The sequence below is a fragment of the Egretta garzetta genome, unplaced genomic scaffold (assembly GCF_000687185.1).
Source record: "Egretta garzetta isolate BGI_Z169 unplaced genomic scaffold, ASM68718v1 scaffold56, whole genome shotgun sequence".
NCBI lineage: Eukaryota > Metazoa > Chordata > Aves > Pelecaniformes > Ardeidae > Egretta > Egretta garzetta.
This window is the reverse complement of record NW_009260182.1, coordinates 3,994,559-4,007,797: the sequence shown is the minus strand read 5'-3', so window position 1 is coordinate 4,007,797 and position 13,239 is coordinate 3,994,559. Positions and strand designations below refer to the sequence as shown.

The 13,239-nt window shown below is 34.4% G+C and overlaps 1 protein-coding gene across 4 annotated transcripts in view; it reads right to left on the bottom strand.

Moving 5' to 3' along the window:
* The window catches only part of KCNMA1 (potassium calcium-activated channel subfamily M alpha 1), a 502,288-nt gene that overhangs the window by 117,900 nt on the left and 371,149 nt on the right, over positions 1 to 13,239 (bottom strand). For all 4 annotated transcript variants that reach the window (XM_035897306.1, XM_035897307.1, XM_009641982.2 and 1 more), the window contains exons 15-16: positions 12,345 to 12,454; positions 2,918 to 2,986 (exon numbers count right to left, since the gene is read on the bottom strand). In XM_035897306.1, the coding sequence (XP_035753199.1) occupies positions 2,918 to 2,986; positions 12,345 to 12,454 (179 nt within the window). The remainder of the gene's footprint in view (positions 1 to 2,917; positions 2,987 to 12,344; positions 12,455 to 13,239) is intronic.

Below are 13,239 nucleotides of genomic sequence, written 5' to 3'. Positions count from 1 at the left end.
GGTAGAGTTAACAGAATTTGGCTGCAAATCAGAAAGCTTTAGAAAACCAGCACCTAGGAGACTGCCTGGGAAAAAAAAGTGGTTAGGTAAGTGAGTATTTAAGCCATCCTACATGTAATGAAGACAAGTCAATGAAAATTCTGCCATTGACTTAAAATGGTACTAGGATTTATTCTTAACACTGAGGTGAAAACTTAGAGAGGGGATTAGGAAATCTAGATTGTCCTCATATTACCGCTTTTGAGAGCTGAATTCACTTTGCATTGCTTTAGCTCTGAGTGCAAAGTGATGAAGGCAGATGAAACTAATAAAAGGAAATTCCCTGTGTAAGTAAAAAAAAAAATCAGATATATAATTTACTTATATAGATATGCTTTTATGACTAGTAACAAAAATTAAACTCATGGAAGTAGGATCTTGTCATCCCTTAGGCAGAAAGAATGCTTTGAAAATTTCCTCTGCTCCTGAAAATACTGGTCCTAAACCTGTCTCAACTATGGCAGGAAATACTAGCTTTTAATCAAAGGGTGTCACCTAGATAATATTCTAAATTTATATTTGTCATTGTTGCTCTAAATTGTAAACTATGTAAAACCTCTCAATACTTTTACAATATATTAATCTAAGCTATAATCATAAAATAAATCAGCACATATCTACCGTTGGTTATTCTCATAAACAGTGAAAGCTAAAAGGGTACCATAATCAGTTCCCTCCTCACCTTTATGAAGAAATACCAAAGAACTTAAGATATGAAGTAGAATAAAATATTCCCAAAGTCAACATCAACAAACATAATTGGCAAATGACAAATTTATCTTGTTCAAAGATAGCTTGTACTTGTAAACCATGTTATTATTTTCATTTAATAAGATGCAAGGAAATGCAAGTATACCTAAGAAGTGAGAAACTGAAGTTTTGTTTCATTACCTTTCTGGTTAGACTAAAAGGCTCCAGCTCAGGAAACCACAAATATATACTTAAATATATTTGGGTTGAAGAGCACAGGAACAAGCAGAATAGTAAAGAAATGCTGCAGGTAGCTCTGTGATTCATCAGTGACTATAAAATTATCTCCAGTTAATAAAGTCAGCAGGTATTACTGTAGATCAGGGTTATAAGAAAGTGTTAACATCTAGCTTACGTGCTTTCATCTTGTTACATATGTATTCACAAAATCCAGCTGTTAACATCCCTTTGTTAGTATTGTTTCCTGCAATTTTTAGGCTCTTTTGTCTACCAAATTAATTAATTGTGAACTGTTACCTGCATAGCTTTAAGTAAGAAGGAATATATGATTGTATCACATTGTGTTACTTTTTGTGAGATCCTCTGCATCACCTTGTGATTAAGAACTCAATCCAACTCCCACTGAAGTTAGTGCAAAGAATCATAAGGAAGCCATGAATTATCTGTTATTACTGAAAGAGACTGTAATATTAGCACTTTTTGTAAATGTAAACGACAACTGAAGTAATGACAACCTAAAGCTGGGCAATAATTCTTCGGAGAACCAAAAGAAACCAAATATTTTCTAATATTGGAAATACAAAACCTGGTAAATAGTTCCACTGCTGTTACTACTGTATTTTTCTTTTTTCTAGGAATAGATTAAACTGTTCAGAAACAAAAGAATAATAAGTCATTTGCTTTACATTAGCTAATGCAGAATGGGATCATTCAATGGAAAAGTATTTTAAGAGCCCATGCGAGCCAGAAACATTAAAAAAATCTGATATTTAAAAAAAAAAAAAAAGGATTTCTTAATCAGCATAGTGTGGACAAAAATAATATCCAATATCACATACACCACTCCACATATCACTTTATAACATAGGAAAGAATCAAGAAAAACCAACTATAGGGCATGGAAATATAGTTAATAACATTGCATTTTCCATGTCAAATGCCCCACTAAGTTTCAGAGATTTTTTTAGTAAAATAAATTACAGCATATAATAATAAACATTAAAATAAACTTTCAAATCCTCAGAACTTGTGGCATGAGCTCAAATAACAGAAATGGTTCTGTGAGGAGAAACAATTGCCCTCATAAGTTTTAGATAAGTAGTGGCCACATAGAAGATGAACTAGTATGTATCATTCCAGATTTGCTACAGTAGTACAGAATACAATTTTTGATACAGGAAAATAAAATTCAGCTCTGAGTCAGTATTGTCATGTTCTTATTATATGCCCCTCCACGTATTGCAGAGCACATTGATATCATTTTTTGTGATACAGAAATGAATGTCGTATAAAGCACTGATGGACAAGTTGATAGAAGATTCACTGCAATGTTCACTCAGATTTTTATGATTTTTTGTAAAAAAAAACCACAAGAAACTTCTTTTCCTGTCTGTGAATCTGTAGTCTGTTTCATGATGTCATTCGTATATGCAAGTTTTGGCAGAACAGATACCATATCTATACCAGATACTATGTTTATCTTATATTTCTGTTTATCCTGTAGCCTATCTAAATTAGTTCTTCCAAACTCATTTAAATGAAGTTATTATTTTGAGAATAGTTATAGCCATAATGAGTTTTGATATCACATCTATTTTCCACTTTTCCATTTCCAGTAAAATAAGTTGGACCTCCAATTAAAATTGATAGACTATGAACAAAAACATTGTAAGTTTTTGTTTAGGTAAAAATGAGTTGCACTTTGGAGATGGGACATATGTATCACTGTCCCCCACCTTCCAATAAATGTTCTGATTTAAATTAATTTTAGGGAAGAAGAATAGGGCAGAAATAAAAGCCTTTCAGTGCTATGTGAATGGTGTCATGTGATGGCATGCTAATTATACTTTGAAATGCTTCAAAAATATAATAGCTATGTTCATTCTGAAAAAAAAATGCAGGCAAAATTCTTGACAGTGCATTCCAGAATTTCAAGCATTGAACGTACCTGCTTTCTCGTTTTTCCGACTTGTATTCTATGGCTATCATTAAGAGCTTTAGTTTTGCAAACACCAGTCTACAGGAAAAGAAGAAGCCAAGAGTCAGTCCTTTTTTCACAACCAGCATCACACATGTAGAGATGGCTGCATGGTATTTCCTTTGAGAACTTACACTAAGATCTTTTCCCATTATTTCAGTTAGGTATGCACAGAACATATATTAAGGTCGTTCTATTTTGAAGATAATACATACATATTTTCCTAAAAATATAAACTGACACATTGACAACAGGAGCATAAGCACCAACACTGTTACACAGTCTACTTAAGCAATAATAACAAAGGTCATGATACACAACATAAAACTGCATTTGGCTATAGGTGTGGATGTCTTGAGTAACTTTTTCAAATCTTTGCTGGAATTCAGCCACATGTTGATTGTAGCATGTATTACTTAGAAAATATGTATGTACCGAACTAAAATGAGAGTATACTATTAATAAGTCAATATTTGCCAACTACTGTCACAGAGGAACAGCATGACTGGAAGCAGTTTCTGACCAATATACAGGAAGTACATTCTGATACTGTAATACACATTTTTTTCAGTTGTAAAAATCTGTACAAGTGGCTGTTTATTAAAACAACTCAAAGGTGATATTCATAGACTTGCAGAACTGTGAGTTAACACATCACCATTTGCTTTAAGCTAACAGGCACTCTGAGAATAAACAAATAAACCAACCTTTTTTGTTTTTTAGAAAAACTAGAAACCATTTTCCAATTTTGGCATTGAAGTGTATGCAAATTCAATACTTGCTTCCTGTTCTATGAATTTGTCACAAATTATTCTAGGGCTCACCTTCCAATCAGATGGCTGCCATCTTTTTGTCTCATGCACTAACTTTTCCAGTGCTCAGCACTTCTTTACAAACTTCCTTATTTCAGCATTGTTAATATTTTTGCACATATTTCAAGAATGTTTATTTTCTTTAAGCAAATCGAAGCAATGTTCTGCATGCATCAGTCACATACTTAGCAGACAACAAGGAATTGGCTGCTAAACTAATAATGTTCCATTTCTATAAGAAGTATCAGAAACCACTGTGAACAGTTAATTTCTGCTATTTCTTCAGTATAAGAGAATAATTACAAAAAAGCATGGATGTAAGGGTTCTGACAATGCTGAGGCAATGTGCTGCATATCACACAAGGATATATACAATAGAATTTACTCTGCATTAAGTTCTGCAATGTAATACTTCAGTATATTTTTTCTTCAAAAATTTTCCTTTTGAAGGATTGGAAAAGTACTGCTGTTGTCTCCTGGTCTGGGGAAGAGGTGATAGTATTGGGAAGTAACACAAAAAGACAGATTGGGCAAATTCATTTAACTTTTTTTCAAAATCAGTTAAAAATCTTATTCTACCCCCCAGACCTACAGCCAATGTCAGAAATGGGCAGACAAAATCCTGATAGTTACTGAATTCTTGATTAGTGCATCAACTCCCAAATATTAACAGGTTAATGAAGCCTATCAGCTTAAAAAAAAAGAAAAATAAAATTACAAATAAATTTTCAAACATATTAACACTAGCATACCCTATATGTTGTATTAAGACTATTAAATATCTGTTTTTAAAAAGATGATATAATAAAATATAAGTTCATGAGCTGTGAATGTCAAGAGTTCTAAATCTATTTTTTTATTTTGACCACCTACATTCCTTTAGAAAACACACTTAACCTCTCTTCCTTGTTTTTTTAGTATTTGATAATCTATCTAGCCATATCTTCCTAGAAAGAAAGAAACCCCGACAAACGCGTCATAAAGAGATAAGCACAACAATACCCTAATATTTGGCATCAGTATCTCATTCTTATCTATAGATTTACTAAAAATCTTTAGAGTGATAAAATAAATAGGATTACATGCACTTGGCCACGCAATTAAACATTAGGAATAATAAGTCTCACCATTTAACTGTACTGTGCAAATGTGGTTTGATATGATTGAAATGAGAAACACAAAGATCTTATACCAGCTTTCTTCCCCCAGATACATAAAGAACCTTTTAATAAGAAGCCAGAACACTTTTTATCTCAAATTATTATGTACAGGTCCACAAAAATTGTCGTGACAGTACATGAGGCATTAATTTCTATTTTATTTTCAACTGTCAACATCATCTGCTAACTACTGATGAACACAGATGGTCATGAACAAAGGCTCTTAAGAATTTGAATCTGACTGTTTCTATCTACCCAGAGAGAAATAAATTGTTTTTGACATTAAATCTTCCTTCTTTACTAGTAAGACTATCATTGGCATAAATTAACCACAGATACCTGCTGTATTATTTGCATGTAAAAGTACTGGGATATTTAAAGAAATTATCATTCTCCTTTCTGAGCAGCAAAACACAAAGATGTAACTTATTTAGTTCTTAATTATTTTATTTTGTATGAAATATTAAAAAAAGGGATTTTAATTAGAAACTCTACTAGAAGGAATTTTTTTTCTTTTCAAACAAATTTTTGATAGAAATCTTGCACACCATAAATCATTCAGGTTTTTTCCCTCAGGGTCAGCTATAACATTTTTTGCTGAATTACTTTGACAAAGGAATACGTACTTTCCTCAGGAGAGAAAAAGTACTTTCAAACTACTTCCAAAAGTATTTTAATATAGGATAAATCACATCATTGCTATTCACCTAATGAAAAATATATGGAAAAATATCATGCCTGATAAAAACCCTAATATCTTATAGTAGTATCTTAAGCTGAGCAAATTACTTATAATATCAGAATTCTTTCATAAATGTATTATTTGTGCATAAAAAAGTAGTTTGAAAAGAAGACAAATTGGCAACTGATGCATTCTTTGGTACTTGCTAGTACGCTGTGTTCCTTAGGAGTTGAAAGTATGAGTATATCGTGTACTTCACTTTTATGGAGCAGCAGTGTCTAAAACCAGTGCAGTCAATGAGGTTCATGTGTTGGAATAGGAGTTATCATAATATACATTTAATAACCCAAATATCCCTTTTAAAGATTTGTTAATGTCAGGCTTATCTAATTTCCAATCACATGAAACTGGCAAAAGCATAGGCACCTTCTGCTTTCAACCTACAGCTGTGTTCTTCCACATACTGAGCACTCGGGCAAGGAAAAAAAAATTAAGCAAATACTCCAACAGTAGAATTTCACAGAACCATTGAAAAAATTAAAAGTAAGCACTGATGTAAGCGGTTATCTGACCAAGTGTAAAGTGGTAACTTTGTTAGGAAGATTTTTGGGGGGTCTTGTTAAAATATTTGAGATCTATTTTACAGATGTCTTACTAGACCATTACATGCGCTTCTACTATTGCATTAGAATTGCTGGACCTTTTTAAGAACGCTACAGCAGAGTACATGACAAGAGAATTTAGAGGAGGAATCAGAAATTAGAGGTGCTAAGAAATGGAAAGCCACTGGCCAAAATCTATTGCATACGCAAACCAGAAGACAGCAACTCCTCTAGTTTCATATAAATTAAGGAAGAATTCATCGGCTACCAGTACTGGAAAATTTGCTCAAAAAGTAACAGTACTTAACTACTATTACAGTTCCACTTATAATGCTGTTTTTCTTACATGACTGTTGACTTACTATTTACACCTCAGAAAGACAGTAAAAACTTTGAGCTTTCTGCGAAAGGCTAAGAAACCCTAACATGCCAGCTCAGAAATATAGAAGGAAAAAAATGTGGCTGTGCCATGAGTACATGTAATCATGCAGATGTTTCTGGATCTGTGATTGCTATGCATCTTATATTGATGTGGAGCAGAAGTAACTCCACTGAAATAATGGAATCATTAGCTTAATGAAAATTGAACAATACCAGTGAGGAATTTAGTTTACCAGATAGGCTTTAGTTAGTCAGGCAGTTACAGGTCAGATTAGAATTTTAGCCATCATCTCAGATATGAAGAGACGCAGAGATACTACATATTCAAGATATGTCTTCCAGTCTAATCCCATCTGACCAATAAAATGAAACACAATTAAATTTTGTATTTTTCAAGTTATGAATCACTGTCTACAAAGCAATACTCATTGCTAGGTTTAGTGCATGAAAAACGTTGTTCACACTTACTGCCAAAACACTGAAGAATGCACTTTTGAATTTTTTTAGTCAGTCAGGAACAAGTAGATGTATCAGAGAGAGATCTGAAACTTCTGAAAAGTATTACATACAAACAATGCCTGAGGCACCTACATGGCAACACTTTAAATGTACTTAAGTACATTTCCCTGATGTATCTGGATGCAATATCAAAATTTAGAACTCTCTTCTTTTGCTTTGTTAAATTACAATGTGAGGGTACTTTATCTTTGAAGGCTCATCATGGGAAGTATCTGGAAAAGGTTCTTATCCTCCCAGTCTTTGAATGATCTTCTGGTTGAAGGTTACAATAGATTAGCTTCCTGTATCCAACAGGGTAACAGATAGGAAAAAAAGAAAAAACAAGAAAAAAAAAAAGAAAAAAATCCAAGAAAAAAGAAAAAAAAAGAAAAAAACAGGAAAAAAAACCCAATAAAAGAAAAAAGCTATCAGCCCTGTCATATGCAGAAGCTGAGCATTTGTCATGGGTCTTTTAAGCATTTATTGTATAGACCTAGCAAAGTATGTATGGCTATGGACAAGGTCTTTGTCTTTTCATTAGGAGATTGAGATCTTATGGAGTCATCCAAAGACCAGAAGGAAAACCCCTGTATTAAATTCTATGAGATTAAGTTGTAAACAGTTAACATAAGTTAAAATAATAAAAAAAAACCCACACTGAAGTGAGCCAAGGTTTGTATAAATCAATCAAAAAAGACAAAGTACTCTTTAAATCTAGCACAGTGGAAAAAGACCTTCAAGACTGGAACTCTGCTAGGATAATGTGGAATTCATGGTAGCAGGAAAAGTAGGCATCCAGAGAGAATAGAGAGTACCAAGTAAACGTTTTAATACAAAAGCATATAGAGAATATGAGAGAATCTTGATAAAGATCAGGCTCTTTTCTAGTGGGTTCATAAGTCATCATATAAAAAATATAATAGTGTAGAGAGTGACTTATGTCACTCGTGATAATACGACATTCATCACTCACAATGACATAAATTACTCTCTCTATATACACAAATATACGCACAGAAGCACTTCATACAGATTGATTGTTTGTACCAGTTCCAGTCACTGGCTGCTGCTAAGACCAAGAGCAGGTGAGCAAAAAAATTTGTGGCTCACTGTAGTGGATACCACAACCATTACTAGGATGGTGATGAGAACGAGAGCTGAATATTTAACAGTTTGGGGTTGCTGACCTGTTAGTCTGTTATGAAAACACTGAATGTAAGAAATGTCAATAATAGAACACTACATTGATTTTTCTATGTATTTCTCACATCAAATATTATCTTGGTTTATGAGATGGTTCCTGATTTGAAATGCAATGGAAGTGCTGTGGAATACACCTTACTCCAATATACACTTGGCTAAAGAGTTTCATAAATATTTGTCTTACATTACTTTTGTGTACTCTAATCCAGCTAAACAAAACTATCATTCCACTGTTCTTTCTGACTCCCATTAAAGCTGATCATGTTGGAATAAGAAAACTAAGGATATTGTTCCTGTAAGAGCTCTACTGAAGGTTTTAAGCACAAAGAAACCAAGCTTGCTTTATAGAAGTGGGCAGCGTTAGTTTTCTAGGTATGAACAGGAAACATGGCTGCTGCATATACAGAGTTTTGAATTAATAAACCAGAATTTGTCCAGTAATTACTAACCCACTAATTATTGCTTGTACCAAGTGTAGTAAAATCCACATTATCCAAAACTATGGTGTAAGCATTGTTAACGATAATATAGGCCCCCATACTTTAAACTTATTAAAGAAGAATGAACTGTGGGAAGCTGTAAGGCCTCTGTGACAATCTATGGATACTTCTCTACTGCAGCAGCCTTTTCAGACTTGTGAAAAGGTTGTTGTCCACTGAGATGAAGTAAGGGGAGCACGGTGGGAACACAACATCTGTTTTCATGTGTTGGCTCTTGCTATCTCACAGGTGTGCCTGAAGAGACTATTTAGCACACATTCATTGGCTAGGTGGAGGCAGAGCAAGTGGCCAACCTTTTGCTGGGGGAACACAGAAGAGAGTTTCTGAGAGCGCTTGGAGGAAATTGTAAAATACAGGAGACGTCTCTGGCAGAATCAAATGGAGTCTGATTTTAATCACAGTCAGAAGATGGAAAGCTTCATTTAGAGTCATGTCAGTCTAAAGGCTGTCTTTTGGCTTGGCCACTATCTGAGCTGAGCTGAAGTCTGTTGACTCTAAAATTTGACACACATCTACAATGCTGAATAAAATCCTGGATTCAGGAAAAAGCTCTTTCTTTTAACAAGTATGGACTGATCCAGCATCACTGCTTCAGAGAGGCAGAAAACTACTAGTCATATTATGCATGGCTTAAGTCTCAAGAGTTCAAAAGTGCCTAAGATTTACCTCGCCCCCTGAGACATGTCAGAAATCTAGCCAAAGAGAATGATACAAAAACAGAAGCAAGAACTTGACAGTTACAGGTAGCCCATGCTGTCCTCACTCTGTAGAAGACTGGCTAAATTTGGCGTCACTCTCAGACTAGGAAGTGCTACTACTATGAATATATCCAGAAGAGAACTAAACTGTTGTGGAGCTGAGAGAGAATGCAGACAAGCGCTGTCACCTACTCGCCTAACTTAGTTCTCCTTTGTCAAGACAGTGAAGTTTCCAAGACTTCTGTGATTAGTTCCCTAAACGATCTGTTACAAAAACATACAAAAACATCATGACTAATGTGGGAATATATGCCATAGTTATAAATGACACAACAATATGCTGCACAAGTACAGAGATAATAACATCTCTATAATTTTGCCTTTTATCAAAACATGGCTATGACATTTGATTGAACAAGTGACTTCAAAAATAGAACCAACAGCAAATAGGCCCGATTTAACATATATTAAGAGAAGTGGACACCTTTAATGTGCTGCTTCTGCTGCTAGATCAACTGTGAATCCACAGACACACTAGCCTCACTAGGAAAATTTTTGGGTGGGAGAATGGTGGGCCTAGAACCTATGGGAAGGCCAGCCTTGCATTAGTAAATATTAGAAGGCACACTGTGCTAGTGGGGCACAGTTTTGTTAGTTTACTCTTCAATCAGCATCATCCACACCTGGTCCAACAACATCCAAGGGCACAGAATGATAGGAATTACATTCATGTATTGAAAAGATAGGTGGGAATATGTTCACACAGTACACACATATACTGAGCTATAAATAAAACTTGCAGATTGATATTCACTTTATTTCCATCTAATTCTTCACCCTGGTGTTGACATCAAAAGCTTGAAATATTTCAACAATACTGAATGTCCCATCCCCATTGAAAGAGATGTTTCTGCACTCTCCCTGTGTTTGTTATCCAAACTGTATGGCAGCCTATTTACCAAAGAATCACATTCCTAGACCAGCAATCAAGACCAATAACCTGAGGAAGCAGCACATCTCATTTAGCTTCAGGGTTTTAAAATGTCATTGACTGCATGAATTTTAAAAGCTAAATTACAAAAACTGTTCTCAAAGTCCATATTTTTTGTGGGTAGCTGATCACACTAAGCCTGTGCAGTGACTTTATTTCCCCTTCACAAAGCAATGCAATGGACTTTTTGCTGTCCTTCAGTTCTTCTGGAAATTTAATAGCCAGTTCTTACAGTAATGAAAGTACCTATGTACCAAACTCATTAATATGTAACACTACATTTTAATTTTCAATGTGCTTTAATTAACCTGAATTTAATGGAGTTATTAAACTGTTGGAAAATTTGAGATAAATCTTTTTCTTTCATTTAAACTAGGAAACACAGTTAATTAAGCCTCCAGATAATCAAATGCTTGAGGAGAGCTCCAAAGTTTAGACGTTTCTAAATCTCACTAAATGCCCTTTCTTTATTGATTATTTTATCTCAGCTCTACCAGCACAGCTGAATGAATGTCAGCTTTATGTCAAATACAATCTCAGACTTGTGTTCCTAAGAACTTGTATAGAAACTCAACTATGTTTGACAACGGTTTGGTATGGAGACTTAGTTTTCATGATTGTAGTTAGTGCAAACAGCACGAACTACCATTAATTCTGAATCTAATATAATTTTCTAGAATATATTATGAGATTTTCTATTTCAAGATATCCAGCCAAAGTTTTGTGCTTATAGTAATAAACATCTGTCTGGTTAACACAGTGAAAGGATGGATGGTGAGCCTCTTCATTTTATTAGCAAATTGAAGATTGGGCTCTGTCATAGCTACATTCCAAAAAAATATTTTTAAATGGAAAACATTTGTCTAATGGTTGTTTCTCCCTCATTCTTATGCCATAACCTATGTTTATGCTACTGTAAAAAATCAGAAGAGGTGGGACAAGTGAGAGGAGATAAAGTAAAATCATTCTTCTTTACATAAGAGATTATATCTTACTTCTTCCTCTATTTCCTCCTCTAAGAATGGAGTCTGCAGAAGTTTTTCTATGGTATCTAGTTAGACAGCAAACTTTTCAGAGTAGGGTCTGGTTTCTGGTAAGCATTTGAACAGTGCCTAGCAAAAGCTGTCCACAGTCTGTTGTGACCTTTTGGTTTGGCTGTAATGAAGAGCAATGCCAAGCGAAGAGGAAATACGATTGTGCTAAACTATCCTGACTATGTTTGTGGCCACAGTATTTATCACAGAAAACTTGTGCATACAAAGGTCTCATTCACAGAATCATTCTAGGACAAAGATTTTCAGTCTCTAAAAATAAAGTTGTCGCATGGCTTATACTATGGTTATATACTATATGCTTCAAATGCTCCTTTCTCATTACTGAACAGACATATTTTTTCTGACATATTTCACTTGTTGAAAGTGGTTTGCAACCAGTTCCAGAGAACTCTGGATGCCATGCTGCTTGTACGACTCCACTACATCTGTTTCAATTAAGGAATAGTTTCCTTGGAATGAGACATAAGCCCACGGTGATGCTGACTACTGCTATTCAAAGAACAGGAACCATTAGGAGAAACAATAGGACAGCACTCACGAGTAAATAACTCAATTTAAATGGATTGCTGATGAATTTGTTAAACACTGAAAACATTTATGCTTTCATTTACAATCACTTAATTCCAAATCTCTTCTGAAAACAGCCATTGCAATGTTTGGAATACTTCCATGCAGTGAATGCTTTATTTCATTGGATCCCATCTGATGCAGCAACGTTGGGACTGTAGCAGAGTGAAAAGGCCTCCTGCAGAAACTTTAGCTTTCACTTGAGAGAAGGCAAATACTTATGTATATTAACATGTATTTGTACTTACTCACAAACTGCAGGGAAGGACAAACCCACAAAGGCACTAGACAGATATTCTGTATACATTTCATTTGCAACTCCTTCCAGGTAGTATTTCTGCCACGTATCCTCCTCAATCTAAAACAAACACAGATGCAGAATTCTGAGTAAAACAAAAAGCTTTCTTTAAAATTTACAAACAACTGCTTAAACATGAATCAGATTTTAACAAGTCAGTAGATTGTTATGGCAGTTAATATGACTTATTTTAGCAGGATTTCCTGGAATGCCCAAAAAAAAAAAAAAAAAAAAAAAAAAAAGAAGAGTCCATGTAGCCAGTAAACCAAGTATCCTATGTAAAAATAATACACTCAAGTCTCGGCAAGCACATTCAGTATGAGGTGAAATAGGGTTGTAGAGAGCTTGACGAAAAAAAATTCTCAATTTTCTCTTTCTGAAAATTCTCTAGTGAAATGGTTGCATTATGTTGTTATTTAAGTCTCTAGCAATATTTCAATTGTTTTCATCTTGTTTAGAAGTTGATCAGCAGTCAAAATTTGTTTAAAATTAGAAATTGTTTTTCTTTTCTGCATCTATAACTAACAAGGAAATATGAGAAACATATATTGAAACAATTTCTTCACGGTCATCAGTGCTTTAGAACAACAACCAAAGAAAACTTTTACTGCTAAATTAGGAGATCTTTTACTGTTGAAGGTATGAAGGAAAATGAGTCAGCAGTGCTACAGAACTACCACCAAAAGCTCAATATATTTGCCTAAGCAGAAGTTTCTAGGGATATCTGAGATGAGCATGCAATCCCACCTAGCTTCCAGCTGCTGCCCCAGCATCCATGGATGCCATGTTGTATCTATAAAGCCTACGACTCAGACACTCTATGAGATCTTTCAATTAGCATCAAA